The 26437-nt window shown below is 43.1% G+C and overlaps 1 protein-coding gene across 1 annotated transcript in view; it reads left to right on the forward strand.

Annotated features, from left to right (window-relative positions):
- The window catches only part of ALG13 (ALG13 UDP-N-acetylglucosaminyltransferase subunit), a 28006-nt gene extending 13580 nt beyond the window's left edge, over positions 1 to 14426 (forward strand). The window contains exons 15-28 of the mRNA XM_065689891.1: positions 522 to 622; positions 1558 to 1685; positions 2355 to 2592; positions 2757 to 2870; positions 3083 to 3239; positions 5183 to 5312; positions 5770 to 5805; positions 5928 to 5983; positions 6629 to 6691; positions 6984 to 7155; positions 7795 to 7917; positions 12109 to 12149; positions 12989 to 13172; positions 14014 to 14426. Of these exons, the coding sequence (XP_065545963.1) occupies positions 522 to 622; positions 1558 to 1685; positions 2355 to 2592; positions 2757 to 2870; positions 3083 to 3239; positions 5183 to 5312; positions 5770 to 5805; positions 5928 to 5983; positions 6629 to 6691; positions 6984 to 7155; positions 7795 to 7917; positions 12109 to 12149; positions 12989 to 13172; positions 14014 to 14279 (1809 nt within the window). The 3' untranslated portion in view covers positions 14280 to 14426. The remainder of the gene's footprint in view (positions 1 to 521; positions 623 to 1557; positions 1686 to 2354; positions 2593 to 2756; positions 2871 to 3082; positions 3240 to 5182; positions 5313 to 5769; positions 5806 to 5927; positions 5984 to 6628; positions 6692 to 6983; positions 7156 to 7794; positions 7918 to 12108; positions 12150 to 12988; positions 13173 to 14013) is intronic.
- Positions 14427 to 26437: the final 12011 nt, after the last annotated feature.

Consider the following 26437-nt stretch of genomic DNA (forward strand, 5'->3'; position numbering starts at 1 on the left):
GTTGTCTGTTAGATTTTTGCTGGGGGTTAGCAGCAAGCCTGGACAGTCAGAGTAGCATGATCTGGTCTGGAAATGCTGAAAGGAAGGTCAGCTTTCTTTGTATTCTGATGTATGTAGTGAGGGCTTATTTTTTTATCACTGTTTGAGGTAGTCCTGATGATTCACTCAATGACTTGCTTTTAACTGAGCAGAGCTTTCCTTTCCAGTTTCCTGTTTTATCTTCTGTTCTTGAGTTCTTGAATAACAGTCTTCCTTGATGCTTATTGGCTTGGCAGTGTATAAAAATAAGTAAAGAAAGCAGGTATTTTACCTCTCAGTTACTTACAAGAAGATTGGTTTTCCCTCCCTGAAGTTAGTATAGTGCTCTTTATTTTGCCTGCTATTTTGGAGAAGTGTTTGAGACTCCTGAGCCAACACAGGATCAGTTAGGTGCAGGCTTTGCTATTAGCTGTTTGCAGATAGTATTCTAAATCCCCTGGTAGAGTTTAGCTGTTTTAGAGCTTCCCTTGTTCTCTCTTCAGGTACGTCTGGAGCCTGGAGGTAAGTATTACAATGCTCATATCCAGGAAGTCGGACAAGATGGTGACACCTTGACTGTGTTCGTTGAGGAGCTGGCAGAAAAGTAAGCAGCCTGGTGACACTTCATGTTTAAGCTCTTTCTGGTCGAGTTTGTATATTCACAGAGTATATTAAACCTTCACAGGTATATTAAACCTTTAAACAGGGTTGTTAGGAGAGTTTGAAAACAGAGAACCTAGGCTTTCAAATACAAAGTGAAGCTTTGCTTCCTTGTTGGCTATCACCCCTCAAATGCAGTGTTTCAGGAGTGCAATTCCTAATGACCAAAATCATTGTTGTAATGCATTCTGTGAAATCTTGCTGCTTGCTCTTCTCTGGAACATGAAAATTATTTTTGCATGTGGGCTTAATTCATGAATAGCAAATTACCTTCTGGTGTTGGTTTCTCTGGAGTTCTAAGAACTTTAAACTACAACAGTAGTTTAACAGTAGTTTAAACTACAACAGTAGTTTAAAGGCTTTTTCCTTCTTCTATTATTTGTTTATTTTTAGAGCTTCAAAAAACTGACTGCGTGGTGTTTGCTGGGTACACTTCATGGTGTAGTTTCAGTTGGTGTACCCAAACAACTGAATAATTGGCACTTCTGGTGGGTCCCATCACTTCCTCTACCTTGCTGTTCAAAGCATTCAACCTTCCTCCAAGAATTCTGGTCAAACTTAAAATTCAGCTTGATGATGTACCGCAGAAATCCTGTGTTGTCATGTGCTTTCAGGTGTAGCTCTATAAGCATACATGTGCAGGGAACAAAGTCTTGACCAGGAAATCAGTATGTTGAGCGTAAATCCTAGCTTGCCTTGCTTAATAAACAAGTAACGATTGTGTGCTTGTTGTCAGGGAAAGAGACGATTTATTTTTTCTTTATTTTCACAAGCTCCCTACACTCCCTTTTGTGGGTTTTTCTGTTTTTTTTCTGTCTTATGTTGTTGTGCAGTTACACATATATCCTTGTGGCACCAACATCAGTATTCTTCCTGCAGGCATACAGTTCCTTTGACAAACTTGAAACCGGTGACACAAGTAGCACCTGTCCTTGCTTGGAATATGGTTTCCACCAGAAAAGGAGGAACATATCAGAAAATAGCAGGTGGATACTTCTCAGGAATAGGTTTGTACAAGGTTTCTACACCATTCCTTCCCTTGGAGCCAGGGGGAAGTGGGGAAGAAGCTCATGGCACTTTTATCAGTAGTAGTCTTTGGACATTGGAAGTGACTTAAGGCTGTGATATAAAACTTGGTCACTGCAGGGGTTTGGTGTAAAGTAACCCTTTGGACAGAGGGATGAATTTGTCTTTGCAAAGGAAGAAATCCATTGAAAATACACAGCCAAGTGGTGTTGCTTGAAATTACCAAGGAGAAATTTGGCACTTAAAAACCAGATACAAAGATTGGGTCTGTGAATCAAGCAGCTTGTTTGGTTTGGTCATAGCAGAGGAGAATGGGTGGACAAGAGCTTCCCCAGCCGATGAATATGGACTGTATTTGTTTGATTTCATAAAGGGATTTTAACACTGGTGAGCACTAGTTTGATCAGCTGAATTTGGAAGGTATTCACATGTGAGAGGTTTGCATTCTGCTCAGAACTTAGAATGCCCCCTGGAGCCTTCAGAATAAGGGTATACTTAAAATGCGTACTTCTGCGATAGGCTGTTGACTCTTTTCTGAAGTGTCCAAATACTGACACTTCTCAACTGATAAAGAGAATGAAGCTCTGGAGTCAGGTGTTCAGGGTATAAATCTGGTTTGTTTTTTTTTCTGTCCTCAACTGAAACTGCAGAAATGGATGTGAAGACACGGAAGAAACTACCTAAAAAAATTCGTGGAAAGGAAGTTTTTATGACCGTTTCTTACAGCAGGGGTCAGGCAGTTCTTCCACCCCGGCTACAGCACGGTGTTTCTTCAGGGCACTCCACTCCACTTCATTGCTCACAGGGTGGTGGGAACATGCCACCTTATGAACCCTATCATCCTCAGAACACTCCTCAGAGACGTAACCGTGGATTTGGGATGTCAAGGTATGAAGCCTTGAAAACCTGTCTGCGATCATCACTCATTTTCTATTCATTCTTGCTGCAGACTAGTTAGGAGAGAGTTTGTGCTATTTAGTAGGTAAATCTGCAGATGAGTTCCATCTGAGAAGCACTTCCTGGTAATTGCATCTTTTACCCTTTAAACTTAGGGGATCTGCCCGATTTATAAACAGGCACAACATGGTTGGCCCTCAAATAGCATTCTGTCCCAGTCCAGGAAAGAGGTGCTATCAGAGCTATGGCAATTTCTCCTGCAGGTCCTGGTAAGTGAATATAAACATCTTCACAAAATCTTGCTCTAAAAGAGCTGGGGAGGATGGTGGCACGTGGAGAGCTGTGTTGGCTGTTAGTGGCACAGGATGAAACAGCGGGTTTATTGTGTCTCTCCAAAAAGCACCAAGTTAAAATTGAGCAATGAAACCAAGGTGAAACTGCAGATGGTGGCAGTTCTTAATCTCCTTCCTTGTTTTTAAAGTTCGTACAGCCGTAGCTGCCGTCGGATGCAGTGTGTGAATAAGGAGTGTCAGTATGGGTTTGTGCCAAGGAGTGGAGAGCAGCCTCAAGGACCGGAAGAAACTATAACTTTCTATGAAATAGAAGGAGAGGATAACACTGCTTTTCCTACTTTGCCAGTAAGTTACTAACAAAGGATATGTTAATATCTCTCAGAGGGTTGGGAGCTGTACCAGTGCACAGCACTTGTTTACCTAAATACACAGCAGGTTTGGTTTGTTGTTTTTTCTTTTGCCTTGGAATAAGCTGTGCAGTGAATGTGTTTGAGAAGGAATAGCTGAAATGAGTCTAGATCCTGTAAAATAAGCCCTGCTTGAAACCATTTTTTTTCTGAATGTTCCACTTCTTTCCCCCTCCCCTCACCAGCAGCATTTTTCTCTATAGTGTATTTTCATAAAAGTAGGCTCATATTTCTCCTTTCCATTGCAGTTTGAAAACTAAACAAAGAAAATTCCTTCTTCCTGTGGATGTCTGTCTCTAAATAGTGTGGGAGAAAGCTTTTCATTTGCTTGCCATACTGGTATATCATTTGTGTAACTAGATTCAGAAAGCATATAGTGATAGCCTGGATTGTACCTGTGAATTTGTAGTTGTGATGTTTTGGGGCTAACATGTTGTTCCTGAAACCATTTCTTCTGCTACAGAAACAGGAGAAAATTCCAGATACAGACTTCTTCTAAAGCAGTCTTTCTGTCAGATTGTAGATAAAGTGGTTCAGTGTAGTCTTAAACTTTAAAGTAAGTCTTTTATTTGTAGTCTAACCCTAGTACAAAGTTGGATGTGCTACAAAGAATCAAGTGATATTTAGGTAGCTGACTAGGAAAGCAGAAATTTTCGGGTTTTTTATTTTATTTTCTTTTATGAAAAACAGTGGTAGGTTTGAATTTTTACTGTGTTGAAGCAGTGAACTTAGCGAATGTTAGACTTGCATTTGAGTGAGAGAGAGAGAATCTGCCCACGGCTGTTTCAGCAGCAGCCATTGTTTAATTTCTCCTCATGTGCTAGATCTGTAGTCTTTGCTCTGATTTTTCCCTCCGAGAGTGTTGAGCAATAAGGACAGATTATCCTGCAGTGTGGTGTTTGGTTTTTTTTCCCCACCATGAAATCAATACAACTCACTAGCTTTTCATCCCCTTGATAGACTATATACCTGCAGCTCCTAATGAATAGTTTTTCATGTTCATTCAGTGACTTTGTGTTGTCAATGCCAAAGCCTTTTCTCTGTCTCTCCCTTGTCTTGTTTAGTCAAGGAATAAAACATTTCCTGGGGAAAGATGCACCTCACAGAAAACTCTGCCATCCTACTAGAGGCCTGGTGGGAGAATCTTCTGACTTACCACCTCTGCTTCAACCTTGGAAATCTTACAAGCCTCTCTGAGCACTTTTATCGATCTCATAGTCACCATGTCTTCTGAGGAGAATGTTGGGTATCACCTTAGCCATCACAAAAGAGTGAATCAACTTCTTGAACATCTAGATTCCTGCTTTAGAGAACTCTATCTTTCAAATTTTGATGCAGCTTAAGGACTGGCTTCAGCACAATGTTGTGTGAAGTGTTAAGGAGTCCTGTGGGGAAACCTGAATGGGTGCTGCTTTTTGAAAGAATCAGACTTGCATTTGCCAACTGTGGCTAAAGAAAACCTTTTCCCATGCAATTAGTGTGGTGGTGGTGTGGTGGGAATGCTCCAGCATGAGGAAAACGGGACTCTTTGTTGGTTGTTGTCTGGGGACTGTTCCTTCCTTTTGAGCTTTGAGCTTGAGATAAAGTTGGCTATGTTCTGGGAGGGAACAACTTGACTGTATGGCATAGGGCAGTGGTAGGTCTTCAAAGTGAATTACCTGAAGTATACTAGGCAAAACTAAAGGTAAAGGCAAGAAACGTGTCAGTAACCATTTTACTGCAATCAAAGTGCATAGGAATGGGCACACATACGGTAATTCTAGTAAGATTTGGTTGCAGCAGTCTTGATCTGCTAGCCTGTTTTCTACTGTGTGAGTGTGTGTAGAGTATGGAAAGGTTTTAAACTATTTCTAAATGCATACTTTTGATTTTGCTCTTTAGAGCCGGGGTAGCCCTAGTCCCATTATCCATGGTACAGCAGGATTCTGGGTAGCAAGGAGAGGCCCAGACTCAGATGTGCCTAACAAGCAGATCCTGAATTCCTGTGAGGAGGAAGAAGCAAGTGAAAATGGTGAGTTCTTAAAGGATTAGTTGTGTGAACAGAAAAGACAATGTTTAGAAGATCTTTAGATTGTCGAAGTAGGTGCCTTACCTTTCCTAAAGATCTGGGGTTTGGGAGCTTTAAACATGTGTGAGCACAGTATTTGTCTGCTAGAACTGTCACTTCTGTTTGAGCTTGCTACACCATCACCTTTGTGATTAGGTAGGTCTGCAGCAGGCCATGTTGCTGCCTAAAAATGCATGAATGCATGGTATAAACTTGGCAACCTTAATACTTGGTGGAATAACAAAATGAGCATATCTTGAGAGTTTTTTCTGTCTTTCCTGCACAGAAGATGGTGATCCTGAAAGCAGCTCATTAATGGGTAAACTGCAATGTAATTTTGGTAACTTCAGCTTTAAGCTTTTTTTTCTTTTCTGTTCTCTTTTTCCCTTTGAATCAAAGCATCTTGTTCTTTCCCTTGTAGGGAAATTCCACGAAGAATATATCTATGCATCTCCAGGTTAGTAAAAGTTCAGTGTTTACTGCTAGGATGCTTGCTGACTGTAATGCACTCATGATCTTTTTCTGAAGCATTAGATTTAATGCTGCCTTTTTTCAATTAATTTTGCCAATGCCCTCCAGATCCTGACTGTGACACTGCAACAGTATTTAGTTCAGCAGAGCCTACGGAAGACTTGGTAAGCTTTAGTCACTGGCTGTTCAGATTACGAATCCCTGAAGTGTGTGGCATTCTTCATAGAAACTGTCCTTGGATACAGGCTTAACATAGTAGGTCAGAGACCTCTTGTGAGAGAAAAGAATGATGGTTTTATTTATGTATTCACACACACACACACACCCTTTCCTCCCTAAATATTGAGGGTTTTATCTGAGTCTGCAAATACAGTCTGCATTGCACAAGATAATTAATGATTTTCCACTTTCCCCTTCACAAAGAGAAAGCGTGTAGTTGAGTGCTGTTTACTTTCTTTTTCTGCTTCTGACAGCACTTGCTTTTATCATGCTGCCCTTCAAGTCCTGTTGCAGTCAGTCTTACTCCTCCACTGTGGGACTGGAGATGTCACCTCTGATAGACCTGATCGTGGAATTCTTATTTTGTTTGTAGTCTGAAACTAACTCTTTAGCCACCTGCTGGTCTGCAGTGGTGTGAAAGCCAGTCCTGTGCTTGTCAGAATAAAACTGCTTTTACCCAAGTTGCCAAAGATGCCCTGTGTGTGTATATAGTCCATAAATAAATCTTTAAAAATAGGGGTATAGTGTGTGTGCCTTGGGACTTCTTTTGCCTCTTAAATGGACCATGCTTTGCTTTGGAATCCCTTCAGGAAGAAGGGGCAGTCTCTGTGTCACCTCAAGATGGAGTGGCTTCCCACAGCTGTCCCCAGAAGGTAGTATCTAGTACTTTATTGTGGTAGCCCTGTGAAGAGGCAACCACTCTGCTCAGTTAGTGCCAGTATATGGGGTCCCTTTACCTGCCCCTTGATAGCATCTTGTAGAAGGGTGAGAAGATGCTTTGCAGATGGTATTTTCAAGCCAATTTTTAGATAACTTGGATAGTTAGCTGCCTTACAGCTAGGACTTCCAAGATGCATTTATGTGAAGTGAGTATTTTCTAGCTATGTGACGTTTCTATAATCTTTATGAAAGCAAGTTGTCTGAGTACTCTTGACTCTTTTCCAGGTGATGGTGAATTCTGCAGCTATCTCAACCTCTACAGCTGTTTATGCTGCTCCAGCTACAGGCTTCTCCTCAAATTCTCCTGCCTCCAGTCCAGCGAGTGCCACAACAGCAGTCCCGCCACAAACAGCAGGCCAGCCAGTTGTGTTATCTCCCCCTTCTATAGGGAGTCCAGGTAGAGTGTGCATGCTACAGCTGTGGACTTGGATGTCTGAGGTTTACGGATCACTTGCTTTAGCTTAAAATGACTTGGTAGTAGTTGTAACTTCACTGCTCACTTCTTGCTTTTGTGTTTTGAAGGAGACAGTTGCCTCTGAATTTGCGTGGGAATTGGAGGTATCTGCTTTGGGTTCTCCCCTCACCACCTTTAGCCACCAATGCCAAGGGTTGTGATAGAAAACTCTTTTCAGAAGGCAGAAGTTCCTGGCAGCTCCCTTCTCCCCAGTTTCCTACAGTTAATTATCCTCTCAAGATGCTGGTCTTAAGGCTTTAATATCCCTTCCAAAAGAGTCTCTGACTGTCATGGTTCAGGATTCACACAAACGCCCAGTATATTTTTTGTGGCCTTCATTTTACTCCTGTGCTTAGTTACATGAAGCTTGCAGATAGACATACAGTTCAGGCTTGTGAGACTGGAGCCTTCCAGTCTGGTTTTAAAACTTCTGGATTTCTTTTAAAGTGATTAGTAAGGAGAACTTTGTTAAGGTTTGTATTTAGGGGCATTGAGATGAGGAAGAAGTGCATGCTGAATCGTGTAACTTAGCTCATTTGACCTGCCACTGCAAAGCTGACTTTTGTTTCTTTCTAATTGTAGCAGTTTCTTTGGTGCCATTGCCAATTTATTCAGCCCCTCTTCCTCCAGTCAGTGAGGTGGGAGAAGCTGGTGCCGTTCTTCCACCTTACTCTTGTGATCCCAATGGCAGTGATCTGCCTCGAGGTAATGACAGTATTTTGTGCTTTTACTACTGCTGCTCTTCGGCATGCTTCTGACTCGTGTTCTCCATGGAAACTTCACAGAATACCTATAGTGAGAAGAAATGGCTCTTGGCAGTTTGCAGGGAGTGAGAAATAATGTTATGGATAGTTATGCTAAAACCAATTTCATTTCCAGTTCTGAATAGCAAGTTCATGTCTGACTGAAGTATGTGATTACCACAGCCTTAAACAGCATCTAAAGAAATGAATACCAAGGCAGAGGGTGCTTGGCCTGTATTGTGCTGGTTCTTGGTGGAGGAATCGTTTGGCTGATAACTGATTTAAAAAAAAAAAAAGAAAACCCAAACAGTTTCCTTATAGTCATGCTGTTGCATAGTTGAGTGGCATATTATGGTGTTCTCCTGTATGGGTCTGAGAAGTCATTCTGTGGTGGTATAAATGGGGGATAAAATGCAGGGTCATGTTGTTCCATGTGTGCACAGCCTTCTCGTGTACTGTTACCAGTCAGGATGGTGTTGCAAGTGTATTTTGGCTGTTAAGCAGTGTGTGAAAACCAACATAGCACCTACCAGCAGGGCAGCTCAGAAACAACTTATGGCTTTATCAGCTGAAGATGGACTTAATTTTGAAAGTGGTAATCTTTAGTCAGTTTGCTCTTACAATATGAGAATATCCGCATACTGATTGCATCAGACAGCTGAGCTTGCTAAGCCGTGCAACGGGCACTGATGTACTTGATGTTTTTGTTATTAATTTATCCCTTTATTCTCTCATGTTTATGGTTCACAAGTCATAAATAGAGCCTGTAATTCACAGAGCTTTGTCTGATAACCCAGAGATCAAGTTAAGTGCCTCAGCTATAGGAAAAATGGTACTGCTTGCTGTTACGCTCCATAACTTACTTTTCTCTAGATGAGGAATGCTGTGAGGCCTAAGTGTGCCACTGTTGCATCATTGCACACATTTCAAGATTCAGATAAGCTGTAGCCTACCCTTAAGAGCAGCAGTCCAAAACTGTCTATGATTTTGTTGTTCAAGTAGTTGAAATATTTCTGTACACTGGGTAAAGTACACAGGGTTTTTTTAATGTCCTCTCTACACTGAATGTGTTGAGAGTCTGCATCATGGCTTGTTCTAATAGCTATAGATAGAGCAGACAATGGGATTTTATCAGACTTACTACCTTTAGTTCAGGTTCCTGAACCTACCATGTTCTCTGGTGTAGAGAGTAGCTGCTCATTCAGGGGCAAGCAAAGGAAGGAACTGGCTGCATATCTGTCTGTAGTGATTGTGAAATCCAAGTGTTCCTTTTTGAACTCTTTTGAAAAGTGTAATTTCACTATCACTATCTCACTTGATTTCTTCCCCAGCTCCCTCCCCCAAAAAAACCCCATTGTTGTAACTGACTGAATTTTAACTATCTGCCAGTTGTAACTTTCACTGCATCAGAATGATGCAATGAAAGCTTCTGGCTTTTATTCTAAAATCTATTACTTTAAGATGGACCATGAAATATTTTAGTAATGCAAATTGTTTTCATGTTAGATTCAATGTGTTCCCATCTAACTTAGCTCTGTTGACCCTGTGTGGGACTTTCTCCTATTTACTAATCCTAGAGGGCTAAATTCAGGTAAGAAAAAGAGCTGCTCTTGATATCTGCAGTTCAAGTAGCTACATCTGGTAGACTGCAGAATAACTGGGCTGAAAAACTATAGATTCTTTCAGTTGCATTTACCATGTGATGTGCTTGTCAGAAGTTGGCAGGTCCCAAAACACTGTGGCAAGGCTGATCAAAGGCCTGATGCTTTCACAGGTACTGCTTGTGTGTTCTGCAGGAGCTGTGCTTTCTTGCCCCTGCTCTGAGTTCCTGCTGGTGTTAATCTTGAATATTCAGTTTTCCAAGTCCCTGCTGCAGTAGTACCGCTCTAGATGATACCATGCACACATCAGGGTTAGTGTTTTTTAGCTTTAGTTGAATGCCCTTAACTGAGGCTTCTGGCACTTGGGAGAACTGGTTGTTAAAGTGTGCTTACAAGAATCTGGAGTGGATGTGGAATAACCTCTTCAGACCCTGCCTGTGGCTCTTCTGTTGAGTCACTCCATTTAATACTGGCCATGTACTTTTTGGCATAAACTCTGGAAGCCTTTTTTTTTTTTTTTTTTTTTTTTAAAGGATTTTAAGGTTGGTAGTTAATAAGTCACTGTATGTAGCAGTTATGTTGTCACACTGCTGCAGGATAATCTGTATGGCTTTTTAAGTTCAGAAATCCAGAAGCTTTGGACTGTAGTACAGAGTATGTTGGTACACTTGACCTAGAGTTCTGTGCGCTTTGCTAAAGATACTTGCAGGCCTGGTATAGATGGGGAGTGTGACTTGTCAACAGAGTTAAATCCTGGACTTGGGAGGAAAACCTGCTGTATGCCTTAGTATTACTTGGTCCATTTGCATTTGTTCCAGTTTTCATCTCTTGGATCTTGTTTTAGCGGTACTTAGGGCTTTTGAAACATGTTTATTAACATGGTGACCTTAGATGTCCACCCCTTACCTGCTCTCTTGTGTTTGTATTTGAAGGAGCCATTGGTAAAAGACTGCTTGATATTACTGTGTTCCAAAGACTGCAGTAGTGTTCAGGACTGACAAGAGCTTCCCATCAGCACAGCAAAAATTCTGTCATGGTTTTTGTCCTGCTTGCATTTAAGATGAGGTTTTTCAGCCTTCAACATGGTCTCTGTTTCCATCTCAGAGTGGTTAGCTATTGCTTCATAAGGTAGTCATGTTTTAGTGAAGATAGACTTGATTTCTAGACATCTGAAAGAGGAACATAAACAAAAACTGGTCTCCTACTGTCCTGGCTTCTGTTCCAGCATTCAACAGACATCAGTATTTCCAGTATCAGTTTGTCACTTCAGTCTCCCAGCTCTTCCTTTGTACTATTATCACTGCTATGAAGCAGCTGTTTCATTGCACTCTTAGGCTTGTTTTGCATAGATTTGCATAAACAATTGAAGAACAAAATCAGGTTAAAAAAATCCACCAATGACTTGTTCCAAATGTAGATGCAGTTTCACCTGGATACTAAAAAAAAATGGCATTTATGTGAGGCTTTGTGTTAATTTTAATGTTTGCTGTCTGTCGTCAATTTCACAGCCAAATCACCAGCACTTCAGGGAGTTAAGCTTAATGCTGTTAGATATAAGGAAGGACCTGTGTGCGATTCTTAAAATAGTTGCATGAATTGTTGCCCTGATCAAATATGCTGAGCAGTGAAAAGAGTTGAGAATTGGCAACAGCAGTGAAGCAACAAATCCTGTGTATTTCAGGGTTGGGGTTTGCATTTCTGATGCTGTGCTTGCCTGTGGCAAAATGCAACATAGAGGGTTGGTGTGTGTGTGTTGGATGAGTGGACAGCGCAGCAATGTGGAGCCGAGGCCCTGATCTAAGGGGAAGAAGGTAGGAAGTGACAAGATGGTGTATGTGGTAACTCTGGAGGTGTTGTCAAGTTGAAGTTCTTTGTGGCTTGCTCCTTTGGAGCTGTCTCCCTGCTTTCCCTTTCAGTGTCCAGTGGTACTAAAGCAAAGTCTGCGTGCATGCGCTCACATGCAGACCTACTGCTGTCGAACAGGTGACTTGCTTTTCCTGAGCCTTTAAAACAAATCTGTACCTGAATCTGAGAAACCAGCAGCTTTTCTGAGAACTGCACGGTTCCAGAACTGCATCACAGGATTAAAACATGCATTTCTTCTTTTCTTTTCAGTGCTCAAGCTTTAAAGGTTTAAAACTGCTTCAGTTTTGGACAGTTGGAAGTGTGTTTCCAAATTCAAACCCCTGCTGTTCTTGGAGTGTGGTTTCAAAGTTCCTTCACACATCTGTGATTGCTTCTCAGTATATTACGTATTTGCCTGGGGGCAAATTATTCAGTACATGGAAAACAAGTAAAAGACTACTTGCAAGAAAGCAGGGAATGGAGCACCCTTGTGAGGAAAGGGAAGGAATTAACATAATCCTTAACTCCCCCCCCCCCCCCCCCCCCAATTTTCTGACTAGATACAGCAGTTGAGGGGACCTTCAAAACTAGGTCAGAAGATCTTAAGTAAGAGTAACTTAAAATAAAGTGCTCTTAATGTGCATAAATTTCTTTTGCTTCTCAGTTTGTACTTTTCCGTTCTTTAATGTCACATCCTTTAATTTCAGATGCAAAGGTCTTGCGGTATTATTTTAATCTGGGATTGCAAGTAAGTGCTTTTAAAACATACAGTAAATTGCCTGTAAAACCTGCTGATTTTTCTTGACAAATGCACTGATGTATTTGAGATTTCCAGGTGTGCTAAATGTGCGTCCTGCACGCTTGACTTAAAACGTATAGACTTGCTTGGTGGAGATAAAAGTATAGCTCAGGAAGTGAAGTTGTAACTCAAAATGTGCAGCACACTAGCATGCATGTTCAGTTGTTTTACTGTAGATTATGGTGGTGGTTTTTGTTTTTGCTTTTGTTTTTGCAGAGAATGGTGGATAAATACTCTTCTTTCATGAAGATGCAGGGAGAGGAACCTTGGGCGTTCTTAAGAAAATGTGTACTTAGACAAGACATCAAAGACCATGTAGAGATGTGTGTTTTGAGTCTTGTAGCACTTGTACAACTGTGTTCAGACTAGTTGGCACAACTTGTCTGTGTTCTGGGAGCTCTTGCTCTGCTGAAGAGTTGTCTTTGCACCAGCAGGCATATGCTGTGTCAGTGCTGCTGCTCAGGAAAGTAGAGGAAGTCATGCCAGCTTCTGCAGCTGAAGACATAGGAAAAATCTGTTTGTGACAAAGTTGATAGGTGGGAATCTTGTCTCTCTGTAGAGCTTTCTGACAACAACAATGTGTGAGGTGGCTATTGCGGCAGGTATTGCAGTGTCTTTTCTGGTAGGCTGTATTGATGTGTTTGGCATGTGTAATGTCTTGAGGGTCTAGAAAGGAAGAAATGCACTTCTTCCTGACTTCATATCTGAAGCTAGCAGTGATTTGGAAGAGCGGTGGAGAGTTTTGTAGTTGTATGAGTGACCTTGTATCATTTTTCCCTTTCTCAAAGTATTACCATCAGAGCTACTGGCCTCCCATGATGTATGTAGAGCCAGTGCTGTCCCCGTCACCCGTGGAAGTTTATCCATCATATACTGATCCAGCTCCTGCCCTAGATCAGTCAGTACCTCAGCTCTACACTGATGCTGGGCGAACTGGAATCCACCAGCTTCCCTTGGAAGCACCTGCAAACGGTTAGTATTTGAATGTAAGACCACACAGACAGCAAATGAGAATGAGGCAATAGATTTCTCAGAGCTGCTTGCCTGCAGCTTTATTATCCTATGGGAAGCGTAAGGTTGGGAGGTCATAGAGTAAACCTTGTAAGGGGTTATCACAAGTTCCTCTGCCATCTGTGGTACTTAGAAGTATGTCACAGTCACTGGTATAGCCACCAGTGTGTCAAGGGCTTCCTAAAGCTATGAAAAGGAAGAAGGAATCCTTTCTAGGCCCGTACCAGGTATGCTAACTTTAACTTGGCAGTACTTTTTCTAAACCTCTGAAGGAGTGTTTTTGCTTCCTGATGAGCAGATATTCAGGGTATCAAACCAGAATGCCTGTATATTTTAAGCTGAGTTTTGGCAAGCATTTCAGCTTAAGGCTTGTAGATACACTTGGCAATAAATGAGGAGTATTGTAGTGAATGAGGAAAAAGACTTAATTGCTCTGATAATGCTTTGGCCTGTGAAGTTTGAGTGGTTCTTTTGCATAGATTAATGCCATATGATCAGAGATCAAATAGGGAAGAAGATACTGGCTCTCTACCAGAGTCCTTGAAAAAGCTGCCAGTCCAAAGCAGAATGCTACAAAGCAACTCTTGAACAGAGTTTTGTGAGCAAGTTGTCCTCTAGTCTAACTCAGGACCCCAAATGATTTTGACCCCTCCATTAGGAGGGGCATCTATGGGCATAAAGTTGTCATCCAAATGGATTTTCCCTTTGGGCCACCAGAGTAATGCTGTCTTCATAGTAATGAAAGTCTGCATAAAGAGGCCACAGTTATAGTAAGTGTGTGTATTTTGTTCTGTTTTTTAAGGTAATATTCAAAATGGAGAGGCTCCAGCCCTGTCCTATGGGTCAGTGTATTACCCAGTCATGTCAGACCCCTTCAACCAGCAGTCTCTTCCTGGGTTTGATTCTTTAGTACCTGCCTATCGCTATGTTAGTACCTGGCATCCAGCAAATCCACCCTATGGAAATTCTCCACAGATTTCTAATGCTGTGAGTTCCGGACCAATGCAGCAAGTCAGCTATATTGCCTCACCTAACCCTGCACCTCATGATGTACCTCAAGGAATGTAAACCAGAGAACCATAAACTCACTTCTTGCCTTTGGTTTATTTGTTTGTCAACTATGTTGATACTGTTTTGTAAGTCTTACCTTGTCTTAGTGGGCTGGATCAGTTGATTAAACTACACTCAAATTTCATGTCTCTCCTTAGGTTTATGCTGGTGGTACATGACTTGATGTTTTAGTGGATTATTTAGGAAAGCATACAAAAAGATTGTACAGAAACAATAGTGCAGGGAACACAAAGCTTGAGTTTGATATAAAGTGTGTGTAATAACCTATGCTATCACTAAATGAATATTGTACCTCTGAGGGGTCGCACTGGAACGCGTAGACACCTGGTTCTTGCTTAGTCACTGAAATAGGCTGTAGTTACAACTGCAGATTAAAATTGGGTACAGGGTCATTAGAGGATGTTTGAAAGAGGTTGGCTTTCTCAGATTCAGCAAATCAATGCTGCTTTGCCACTAGTGGTCACATATTTGTGATAGCTGTATTTCTTCTGTCTAATTTTGTTATGTATGGGTTTCATGACTCTTGAAACATCTAAGAATACTGTTTGAATATGTTGGATATTGCTCTATGTTTGTAAGATTTGGTTTTTGGAAGCTGTTGCACAAATGATGGTAGTCTTGGTGTTTACTTTGCACTGAGAGCACAAAATGAAAGCACTGAACACATGAAAGTGAGTGGTCATTGGAGGATGAAAATGTTTGAAGAGATTGGCTTTCTCAGATTCAGCAAATCAATGCTGCTTTGCCACTAGTGGTCACATATTTGTAATAGCTGTATTTCTTCTAATTTTGTTCTGTACAGGTTTCATGACTTTTGAAAGTGTAAGAATACCGTTTGAATCTATTTGATATTGCTCTATGTTTGTAAGATTTGTTTTGTGGAAGCAGTTGCACAAATGGTGGTAGTCTTGGTGTGTATTTTGCACTGAGAGCACAAAATAAAAGCATTGAACGCATGAAAATGAGTGGTCATTTATCACTGGCAGGTTACATTTCTGACAACTAGGCATCCAACAGCCTGGACTGAAGAAATGTAGTTGTCTTGTGTAGGGTAAAGCTGCTCCAGCCTTCTGTGAGAAAGTAGCAAAAGATTTCAGCATGAGAATGGGGTGTGGAAGGCAGTAGCTGTGGTTTTGTTGGTAAGTTTAGGAAGAAAACTTAAAGTGTTTGTGCATGTGAGTTCTAATTCTTTCAAAGGACCGTCTGCACAGGCTCTGGCCTTGGTAGAAACTTGCACCAGACATGCAAAACCAACAAGAAATGGGTGTGAGCTGAGCCCTGCTTGCAGCCCAGGCGCATCATGGTGGCAAAGTCCTCTCATGGAGTAATGAACAAGGGCACAAGTGCAGGTAACACTGCTCAGTGCCAGAGGCCCTGAAATATGCTTATTTAGCAAATCTGTAATTCTTTGTAGAGGCAGTCTCCTTACTACTCTGACTCTTTCCCAGGTGATGGGTGAACTCTGCAGCAATCTCAGCCTCAGCAGGTATTTATGCCGCTCCACCTTCAGGCTCCACTCCAGCCAGTGCCACAACAGCAGTTGCTTCACAGACCGCAGTCCAGCCAGTCATGGTATTTCCCCATTCTATAGGGAGGCCAGGTAGAGTGTGCATGCTATGGCTGTGGACTTGGATGTCTAAGATTTCAGTTACATCTTCCCCTCCGTTCCCCTCTCCCCCCACCTATCCGAGACAAATGTTAAAAGGCTTGAAGAGAAAAGTCAGCTTCAGACAGTGGTATAATTGCCATTTACTGAAGTTGCAGTCACCATGCTGGTGTTCAGTGATTTTCTTACTTCTTTTTTTGTACAAAACTAAGTGGTGGTGAAAATGGATATTGACTGCAGAATTGGGAGGGGAGCAGTACATTTCCTTTGGTATCTAAGTATCCATAGAAGTAAAAGCAGTAGGGAAAAGTGACTCCTTAAAACTTTTAAGTTAAATTCAAGCAGCACTTTTGGTGTTGATCCTATTTCCATAGAATTCTTGACTTTTTATTCCCCTTGCTTAAAGAAGATGGTAATAGACTCCTCTGCTGGGAGGGTTGCAAGCTTGGCTTTTGGGTTGTCTCATCAAGTCTCTAATTGCCGTACATGTAATTTGGCAATTTAATAATGGTTTTTCAAGACGGAAGAGCCAGTTTAAAAGTCAGAACATGATGAAAATGACCCCTGAGTTGGTAATTTGATTATCAGCTGCTGTGCTGCTTCAAAAACCCCAAACCATGCACAGAAATGGTTTTACAAAGTTGTTGGCAGTCAGGGCCTTGGTCTTTGCATTTCTGCCTCTGGCGGAGCATTTGACTTGCACAGTCCTTTTGTGGAAAGCAGAGATGATACCATAGCTCCTTTCACTGAAAAACCATTCACTGCACTAACCTCTTACAGGAACCAGTAAAGCGTGTGACTTATTCTTATGAACTTTAAAATGGATTTAAGTGCAGTCTCCATGATGGACTCATCAAGTGTGTTTCCACCTCAGTCACAAGTGCCATCTGTCATATCCCAAACAGTCACTGTCAGGCACTGAAGTATCTTCCACTTTCATGCTCAAGCTATGAATAATGCCTCCTTTCTTCTACTGGCACTGAGACAAGCCTTGCTTTTTTCTGCACAAATGGTTATCCTAGTTACATGTTGGTGGTTTTATCTTCTGGTTTTAGTGTCTCCTGCAGTCTTCTTTTTTTTTTTTTTTTTTTTCTTTTTCATTAGAAACACTGTGAATTCTGTTCTGGAGTTAAGTTTTTTTTGTGTGATCATCCAGACTTGTTTACTTTGGCACAGCATTTGATTATTGCCCCATTACAGTTTGGCAGTAGACCAATGCTCTGGGGTTTTCATGCCCAGCAGAATCATAGAATTGCCATGAACAGGGGTAGCAGGATAGAGCTTTCCGTATAAGCACATTTTCTCTTGAAACAAGCATGGAAAAGTCCGTGAGTATTGATTTCTATTGGGAACAATTATTTTCCTTCAGAATTTCTCTTGCTTGCTTTCTTTATTGGCCTTCTTGAAGGATGTTGCAGAATAATGAGTTTTTAAAGGAGGAATTTGGTCCTGAAATGTTTTTCATTTTTCTTCCTTTTGTGTGGATGGCTTTCCAGCCTTTAACGGAGAGAAGAGACGTGCAGCCAAGCCTGCACTAGTCATGCCTGCCGCCTCCTTTTCCACACCATGTTTTTGTATATGAAAGGCAGGGGCTCAAATTAAATTAACACCTGAAGGCTGTGCAGGAAGGCTCCAGAAGCAGGCAGCACCACAGTGTGCTCCCTTTAGATGTGAGCACTTGTGATTTCATAGCCCTTATAAACAGCTTGAGAGCCAAGCTCTTCTGAAACAGCAGGATGAAAGTGGCAGTGATCAATGGCAGTGTGTGTGTTCTGGGGGGTGAGCTGCTTGTGGTTTTCAGTATGTCAGTCTCCTCTGAACTGCTGCTGCACATCCTTCTGCCCTGGGAAGGAGCAGGCTTTGGTCTGACCACATTCAAGACACTCAAGTGCACTTCTGTTCTCTGAGCACCCTTTGCTATACAGCTAAGCGGTGGTGCTTGGGTCTTGCACAAAAGGATGTGCCGAGCCTGTGCTCTGTTGCAGTTGGCTGTGGGTGCTGCCCTCCTGTCCTGTGTCTTGCAAACTGCCTCCACAGCCAGAGTACCACCAATCTAGCTTGTCTGCATGTGTTGACATCTCCTGCACCACTATTGCTCACTAGAGGCACAGGTCACTTTCTGAAGTGTTCTGAGCTGCAAAACCTGTTGTTCAGGGTGACTCTTATAAATACTGTAGAAAAAAGCACTCTGCTTCTGCCTGCCAGCAGCACCAGTGTGCTGGCCTGTCACTCCGGTGCTCTGTTACCCCTTGGTCACGTAAGAACACCAGACTGATTCTTAGAGCAAGCTGGTTTTCTCTCTCAGCTGTGTTTCACACAGCTTCCAGTTCTTTCTGCAGTGCGGCTGGATGCTTTTCTCCATTATAAAATTACGCCATCAAAGATTGCATTACATGTGAAAGATATCGGTGTAGTAATCCAGACCCATACTTCAGGTAACTGCTTTTTTCATAAGGGAGGAAGATAAAACCCTTGGACTTGATTGCTTTGCAATAAGATCAGAGTTTAAATTCTGCAGGGCAAGTCTGTATCTAGAAAATCTTATACATGATCAAGCAACTGCTGCTTCCCAAGTTTCACAGTCAGCCGAGTTGGGGCAAGTATGAAACAGTTGAGCCAGTACGAGCCATAGGCTCAGAGCATATACTGAGGCAGTTACTGCGCTTGAGCCATCTCTGCAAGTGGTGCAATCTACAGTCCTGATGGGGTGTGTTTATGTGTTGGGCTCATCAGGTTCATGGCTGATTTATCCCAGATACAAACTCTTACCTTCCCTGAAGCAGGTGTTCTGACATGAGCTTCAGGGTGCTGGGGCTTACCCAAAGTGTCATTGTGTTCTTGTAGCTGTGCCTACCCAAAGTGTCATTGTGTTCTTGTAGCTGTGCCAGTGGCTTGACTGTGCTGTATTAGAGAAAATGGACTTTTGAGAGAAAGTCTAATATCCTTGAATGATGAACTTAATGCACTAACTCCCTCTACACTCTCCTTTATATGCTTTTCATGTTCCCTATCCATTAGCGTTTTTCAATCCAATCCTAATTGTGGTTTCTGGCTTTTTTTAAAACCAGTTCTTTTTAACGTTTGTCATAGTTAAAAGCCAAAAACCTTTGTTTCAGTGTCAGTGGTGATGAAGTGAACGTGTGATTTGTATTGCTGCTTCAGGAAGCACAAGTAAGGGGACGTACAATCTGCTGTGAAACTTCTTCCCCTGCCTCCTTGATCAAATCCGGAATTCTCTGCTGCAGCACATCTGTCTGCATCTGCAGGGACAGCCAAGGAGATGGAATTCATTTGCAGGTGCAGTTTGGTTCCTGTTTCCGGAATAGGAAGCACAACTTGGGATTCAGGGTGCCTGAACTTTGAACTTCTTTCCTATGTGAGTGGGAATGTACGCATGTAGCTTGGAAATGTCTTCTTCTGTATTTAAATAAAATAGCCTTCTGTCATTATGTGGGTATGTAGAGTTCTGTAGCTGTGGATCGCTGTGGCCCTGGGCTTTGCCACAGCTTTTGGCTTGGGCTGTGCTTATTGCTCTGTGTGTCCCTGTCTCCCTTGTGCTGGAATCTTCTGTATTTCAAGGAAGGGGATATTGCTGCTTTTTAACTTGAGAAAACTCTTGTTCTACTGGAAGCTTGACAAAGGGCCTCAGCTTTTGAAGCCTATCTGCATGCCTCCAGTGAGATGTGGTTGGAGGACAGCTTTACGTGAGCAAATTATGTTAATACAGTTGGGTGCTGTTGCTTAATGACTTTTTTACGGTCTTGGCTCTATTGCTGTGTATTGCTGTATATATCCCAGTGTGGCTGATGTAGTTGTGCTGGTGTAAGGATATCTTTGGGGAGCAAATTAAAATGGAATTACACCAAGACTTCTTTCTGCAGGAGTAACTGCGTTCATGCGGTGCATTTTATTCACCAACGCCTCCAGTGGTTTGCTGCGTTCTATGGTAGACAGGATATGAAGGGGTTGGGTTGTTTGGTTTGGGTTTGGTTTTGGTTTTACAGAGCCGGGTGGTGTTCAGCTCTTGCCCATGAACGGGAACACAAATTTGGTGGCCAGCTTCGTTGTAGGTGAGTGGGACTGTGCCATGTCTTTATGTAAGTACCAGTATAAGTCTCTATAGAATTGGGGTCCTTACGTGCTCCTCTGACAGCCCTGGAGAATCTGTGCTGAATGTAATATTAAGAAACTATAAGTGCCAGGCCCGTTGCTGTTCATAAATGTTTATTATCAATAGGCAGCTGGAAATGTTACATCTGAAAAGGTAGAAACACCTTGAATTTCAATAGGCTTACATTTTGGGAAAAAAATTAAATGCCTTTTTTCTTTATTTTCAGTTTACAGTTAAGCTAAAAATACACATAAAATAAATAATTTTATTTATTATGTACATCATTTCATTTTTACATGTTGCACGAGGGGATGATGTGGAGGCTGCACTACAGACAGGAGAGATGAAAGTAGAAAAGTACATAAAACTAAGCGCTTGGTTTTGCTTTTTGCTCTTCCCCTCATCTCTCCTCCTGTCTCTAGGGGTGGCTGTTACTCAAGTGGCGAATGCTGAGCTCCCTTCTCTGTCTTCTCACATCTAAAAGCTCTTTTGCCTAGAACAGTTGCTGATGAAAACTAAAATAAAGGAGGGCAAAAAAAAAAAAAGCCTCACCTTCTTATGCCATGAAGTAGAATGGCAGTTTAAAACAAGTGAGTATCTTCAGGAGTGAAGCTCTTTCTGTGATAGCTTTTTTTAATGAAGAGTTAATTTGATTGCTAAAAAACCTGTTTGCAGTTAAGCCTTAGGGTCTCTAGGGCTTGCTATATAGAAAATAGAGTCCTCAAGTATCTACTACTATCCTTGGCTTCCCCAAGACCCTCAGCCCTCCAGTTCTCAGACCCACCTTATAAACACATTCAGTAGTTTTTAAACAAGACTATACAATACCCCAAAAATAGCTACACCAAAAAGTGGCCCCTTGCTCAAAAACAGTTATTTATAGTCAAAAGGCATTTCACTCCATTGGCTAAAGGTATCACAGTGTTCTGTTAGCTAATGTGCTAAAGGCCAGCTCCTTCATTGATCATTTCTTGTCCTAAGCACATTGTTTCTGCTGGCTTAGGAGTTACTGCTGATAGGGAGATGCCTTAGATGGGAGATGGGGGGAAATTCCCTACATTAACCACCATAAGCTATGCTGAAGACAATGCTGGCCAGGAGGAATGGGCTGCACTGGCTCCTCTATCCAAACCCATGGATTGAGAAGGGTTTGCATGTGAAGAATGAACTGCATGACCCATCTGGCTTTTAGAATAGTGGGAGGTCTGAGCTAGGGCAGTAGGGCTCTATTGCTGTGGTGGTTGGGTTTGTTGTTTGTTTTGCACATCTTAAATAAACACAGCAGGTAAAAGTGTTTCCCTGGAGCACAAAATCCTGTCACATTTGATAGAGGAAGAACAAACATGGCTGCGTCTTAAATATACTTTATCTAAAACATTGAAATCATCATTCTTTATCATGAAGTTACTCCAGAGCAGGAGTTGTTTTAGGTGGAGGCAATTGTATGAATAATATATGATGTGTTTGTAACAGTGTAGTGACCTGAAATGGGGAATTTTGTGTGAAAATGAAACTGAATCCAATTATAGATGGTTAGAACTGATGTGGCTACCCCAGAGTGCTCCTTGCCTCCTCCTCCTCCTCCAAAAACCCCAGTAAGGGATTGACTCGTTAGGTTTTGAATTACACATTCACTGCAAACTGCAGCTTATTCTGGTAACAGTTTATTTTAGATGCTCCTCCCGTGAGCTGAGTTCTTATTCACTATGGTTTCACCAACTCCAATTCTCCCATTACATGAATAGGAGTCAGTGATGCTTCCAGCACACCCGGGCAGGCTGTAACCGGCCGTGCTGCAGCACTCGGGAGGTCCCACAGTGCATCTGCCCCAACAGCAGCCCCATAGAGCTGCTAGTTAGGTGGCAACTTCCATTAATTCCAGGCAGCCCATGTGGTTTGGATGCTTTTGCTTATTTTTTGCCCATTTCTGTTTCTGAAATTACAACAGAGGTGGGAGAGTGATCTTGTTTCTTTGGAAATCAGCCTTTGAGGCTGCACAGAGCTTCCTCATCGCCATGTCTGGGACAGTGTGAACATGCTACAGGAGAAGTTACCTGGTTAAAAGAGAACTCGGCCAGACATTCAACCAAAACCGAACCTCTTTGTGGTTAACTGAAATACGCTTTTCTTTGGGATTTTGGCCTTTTGAAACGGAAAGTAGAAATATCAAAGCAAAGCTGAGAAGTCCCAAGGGAAGTGGGACGTATGCTTAACAGTGAGACAGCAGCAGGTGCTTGTGTAGTTTTCTAACTGCTAGAAAACCCAGCAGTAAATCAGATCCATGCTTACACTTACCAGTAACTGTCCAAATACCCCATGCAGACACCCTGCAACTGCTCGTGCTCCTGGAAAGGGAGCTCAGGACGCTCACAGTGCCCTTACTGTGCAAGTCAAATCTTGGAGCTCCCGTCACTCAAACCAAAGACTTTTATCCTGAGAAAGCACTGAAGGAAACCAGATTGTACCTACAGAGAAACCAGGGTGAAGGCCCCCCTGTTGGGATGCAGGAGGCAGTCTCCTGCTGTCCAGGAAAGGTTCCTGTAGCAGCCCTTGTATAGGTGATACACTACTGCCCGAGGTGCGTGCCTGGGACCAGCCTTGTCCTGCTCCTCCTCATGCTGAGCAGGCAGCAGGGATTTTGCTCCAGCCCTTCCTGTGCCCCAGCACACTGCACACCCAGCACTCTGTGACACCCCATTGCCAGCCCTTCCCAATGAGGGGGTGAAAAATGAACACGAAGGAGGTGATGACACGTGGTGACACTTCCCTATAGCCCTATACAAGTATCCTAGCATGTGTGTGCATGTCAGTGCCTGTGGAACCTCCTCATGCTTAGAAGTCTGTTGCATCAACCAATCTTAACCTCTTGAAAAGGTAAAGTTTTATATTTATACATGAATATATTTATTTAAATACTCTTTAATATTTACAGTGGCTGTTTCTGCTAAAAATTATGTTACATGTACCATCAGAAAAAGGATGAAACACAAGCACAGGTGACTGAAGGGTGAGACATAAATCACAAAAGCAAGGGTGTTAAAGAGTTTAGGCTTCCAGGGTATGCTCCTCCTGCTCACTGTCTACTGCAGAAGTCCCCTAATTTCCCTTCCTGGGGAAACTATGCCAGTTTTCTACGTGGAAAACTATCATAATGGACATACAGTTAAATCCTAACCTGAATGAACTGTAAGAAAATAAAAGTACATCCTACTGCTACGGATATGAACTGCTTCCTGTATAAAGCGCCTTTAATTTGAGGATCTGAAAGTGCGTATAAATAATGAACTAACCCCCCCTGCGAGGTAGGTAAGTATTATTATCCCTATTTTACAGATGGGGAAACTGAGGCAATCAGAGAGGTGAAGTGACTTGCCCAAGGTCACAGGTGAATCGGTGCAAAGCTGGGACTAGACCTCAACAGTCCTGTTCTCTAACCCTGTGCTCTCCCTGTGGTGCATCTTCCTCTGGAGGGACCACACAGCTAAATACTTGAGTATCCACACACGCAGAGCGGTGAGTCAGTGAACATACAAATGCCATTACCACATCATCTGCAGAGATAAGTCAGTTAATTCCTTGTTTCTGAAGAACTTCCTTAGCCTCTGACCTGAGCACAAACGCCTCCCAGCTCTAAGGTGATGTTCTTAACCCTGGCTGTTGTTTGTTAACCTTTTACTTGGTGATCACTTGTGGGTGTGCTGCTTTAAAGAGCCAGGTGAAAATGACACCGGGGATGGGAGATGAGAAACAAAGCAACTTCAGGAGCGAGAAACCTAAAGAAAAAGTGGTCAAGATTCTATTATTCCCAATTCCTTGCATATGTGTAAGGATTATTCCTGAAGCCCAGGAAAGGCCAGGCCTGTGCCAGCTGGAGCGCAGCTGTGCATGCTGAACCCAAGCCAAGGAGAAGTTTAACTCCTCATGGGAGCAGGTCCAAGTGTCCCACCAGCTCCCACCCTGCTTGCTTGCAGGGGCAGCACAGGGGCATTTCACCGGCTCCTCTGAAGGAAAGAGTAACTTGCACTAAAACATGTTTTCTTGAGCAATAGAGAATGGGTAAATGCTGGTGAATGCCCAGTACTGTGACTGCAAGTGGAGCAAAACCTACTTGGGTTTTTAATTATCATCCTATTTTTCACAAGCTGCTTTAATTTCCCTCCCCTGAAACGCGTGTTTTAGTGTACTAATAACAATAATTCACCAGCTGCTATAAAGTCTATTGCTACCAAAGGGGATGCATAGGTGCAATCAAACAGGACTTTGCCTTTTGGGGGAACCAATCTGAGTTCTGCAAACTCCTGGACACGGGAATCAATCACAGCAAAGAAAGGTTTGTGTTTGAATTCCACAGTCAGCTCAGAGAGGAAGTATCTGAGCGAGGAAACAGACCCTGCGGGAGCCCCAGCCGTGATGCAGCTCTCACTTTAACACTCTTATCGGGAGGGTCCTGCAGGCTGCAGGATCCATCGTGCCGTCCCAGTGGGGCTGTGCCCACCCCTGCCCTTTCGGGACGCAGCATGGGGATGTGACTCAGGCAGTTTGTGCTGCCCTGTATCATTGTTGGGGGGCACCACTGCAGAGTTAGTTGTGTTTCAGTTTATTCGTACCCGTTTGTGCAGTGCTGCGAGTGAATGGCACGTTATAACCACTGCCGGTTCTCAGGGAAGACTAACGCCTTCCTGCTGTCCAAGGATAGGAACCCTGCTTCTGTCCCAGCTTCAGTGGATGTCTCTGCACAGCCGTGCTTGAATCGTTTTCATTACTCCTTATACAGGAAATACCATAAAGATTTGCTGGCCCCATGTCAAGTAGAGTTCATAAACTGCAGTGGGGTTGGGTGAGGCTTAAACTGATTCAAACCCCCTGTAGCAGCTCTTGCTCGTGTCCCTCTTTGCAGAAACGTGCTCAGTTTGGTTTATTGAACTGCAGGGCTTTTATCGTGAGCAGCTTTGGAAGCTGCCTGCAGTCGGTGTGACTGCAGCTCTCAAATGACAGGGCTGCTGGATCTCTTGATGAGGGATCAGCAAGCTGCTTCTGACCTGCACATTCTACAGGTCTCCTTGTGCAGCACCCAGGTCAGTTTGCTCAGCCTTTCCTCAAGGAACAGGAGATGCAGTTCTCAGACAGCTCTAACAAGCCTGAAATCTGTCTATGCAAAAATACTTTTCACTCTGCCTTAACTAACACAGACAGAGGCTTAAATATTTGGGACTTTCTACCGCATGCTGGTAACAAGAGTGGTGTCATAAGCAAGGAGTACAGAAACGTTCCGGAGTCTCTGCTCCTTGTTGCTGATTTTCCTTGACACCAGAGCTGACCTAGAGCCACAGTCTCCTCCCTGAGGTCTGTACTGAAACCTGCCCACGGGTCCGGTGTGTTGGCACTTGCAGTGCTGCTAGAGGAGCTGGGCTGCAGCATTCACATTTACCTCTGATGCAGGTGTAACCTTTAGGTACCGCTGCGTAGGTGCCCAAAGGGAAAGGCAGGTTTCAAGCCCTGGCAGAGCATGGGGGAATGGCTGTCATGAGAAACCCCCCTCCTGACCCTCGTGCTGCCACCAGCGCTGCTCATGCCCCTGTGGTCGCATCTGACCAGCACCAATGGCGGTGTGGATTTCCCAGCATTATGCTTTTACAGATGCAATTCACAACCAGTTCACACAAGAGGTGATGTTCTGGCCGCCACCCCTGGGATATGCTCCAGCTCCTGTAACCTCTCCTGGGAGCTGAGCCTGAAGCGTGGCAGCACGAGCGATGTAACAAGGCTCTGTCATACGGGAAGGACATTTCTGAGCTTGGGACTTGCTTCCTCCAAGCAAGCAGCTGACTTAATACCAGCTCTGGAGTGGTGGCAAGTGCTGATCTCTGTGTTCCTTAGCAACACCACACAAGAAAGTTCAAGTATCACATGGTTAAAACTAAAATAAATCGCTGTTAAAAAATGAACCATTTTGCCCTTGATGGGGTTGTCTTCTCCCCATGCTGATGCTCCTTAGGACAAAAGCAGTGACAGTGCTAGGCCCTGTGCTGACACTGCCACAATTAGGGAAAGAAAAGATAACCTCTTCCGCTGCACTCCTTTTTGCTGTACCTTAGCAAAGGAACTGCAGAGACTTTCCAGGCTGCCAGATGCAGTTTGAGCTGCTATTGCTTAGATTGCTTGTCAGAAATGCAGCTCATGGGCCCAGGGAAGATGCTCTCTCTTAGCACTTGCCATCCAGGAGGATGGTTTCCTTTCTAAAGCCTGACATCCATCAGAGAGGCAGCAAAAGGTAAATGCAGCAGTGGAATGAGATTAGGAATTTCAAAGGGCAGATGCAGCTGAGCGCTGGGTTTGGCTCCATGTGAAAACCACACTGAGGTTTGGGTTTCGAGCAGCCATGGTCGGTTCAGGGGCAGTTCACCTATGCAGAAATTGGCAGCAAGGCCAGGTGCTGGC

This window comes from Lathamus discolor, chromosome 9 (assembly GCF_037157495.1).
Source record: "Lathamus discolor isolate bLatDis1 chromosome 9, bLatDis1.hap1, whole genome shotgun sequence".
Taxonomy (NCBI): Eukaryota; Metazoa; Chordata; class Aves; order Psittaciformes; family Psittacidae; genus Lathamus; species Lathamus discolor.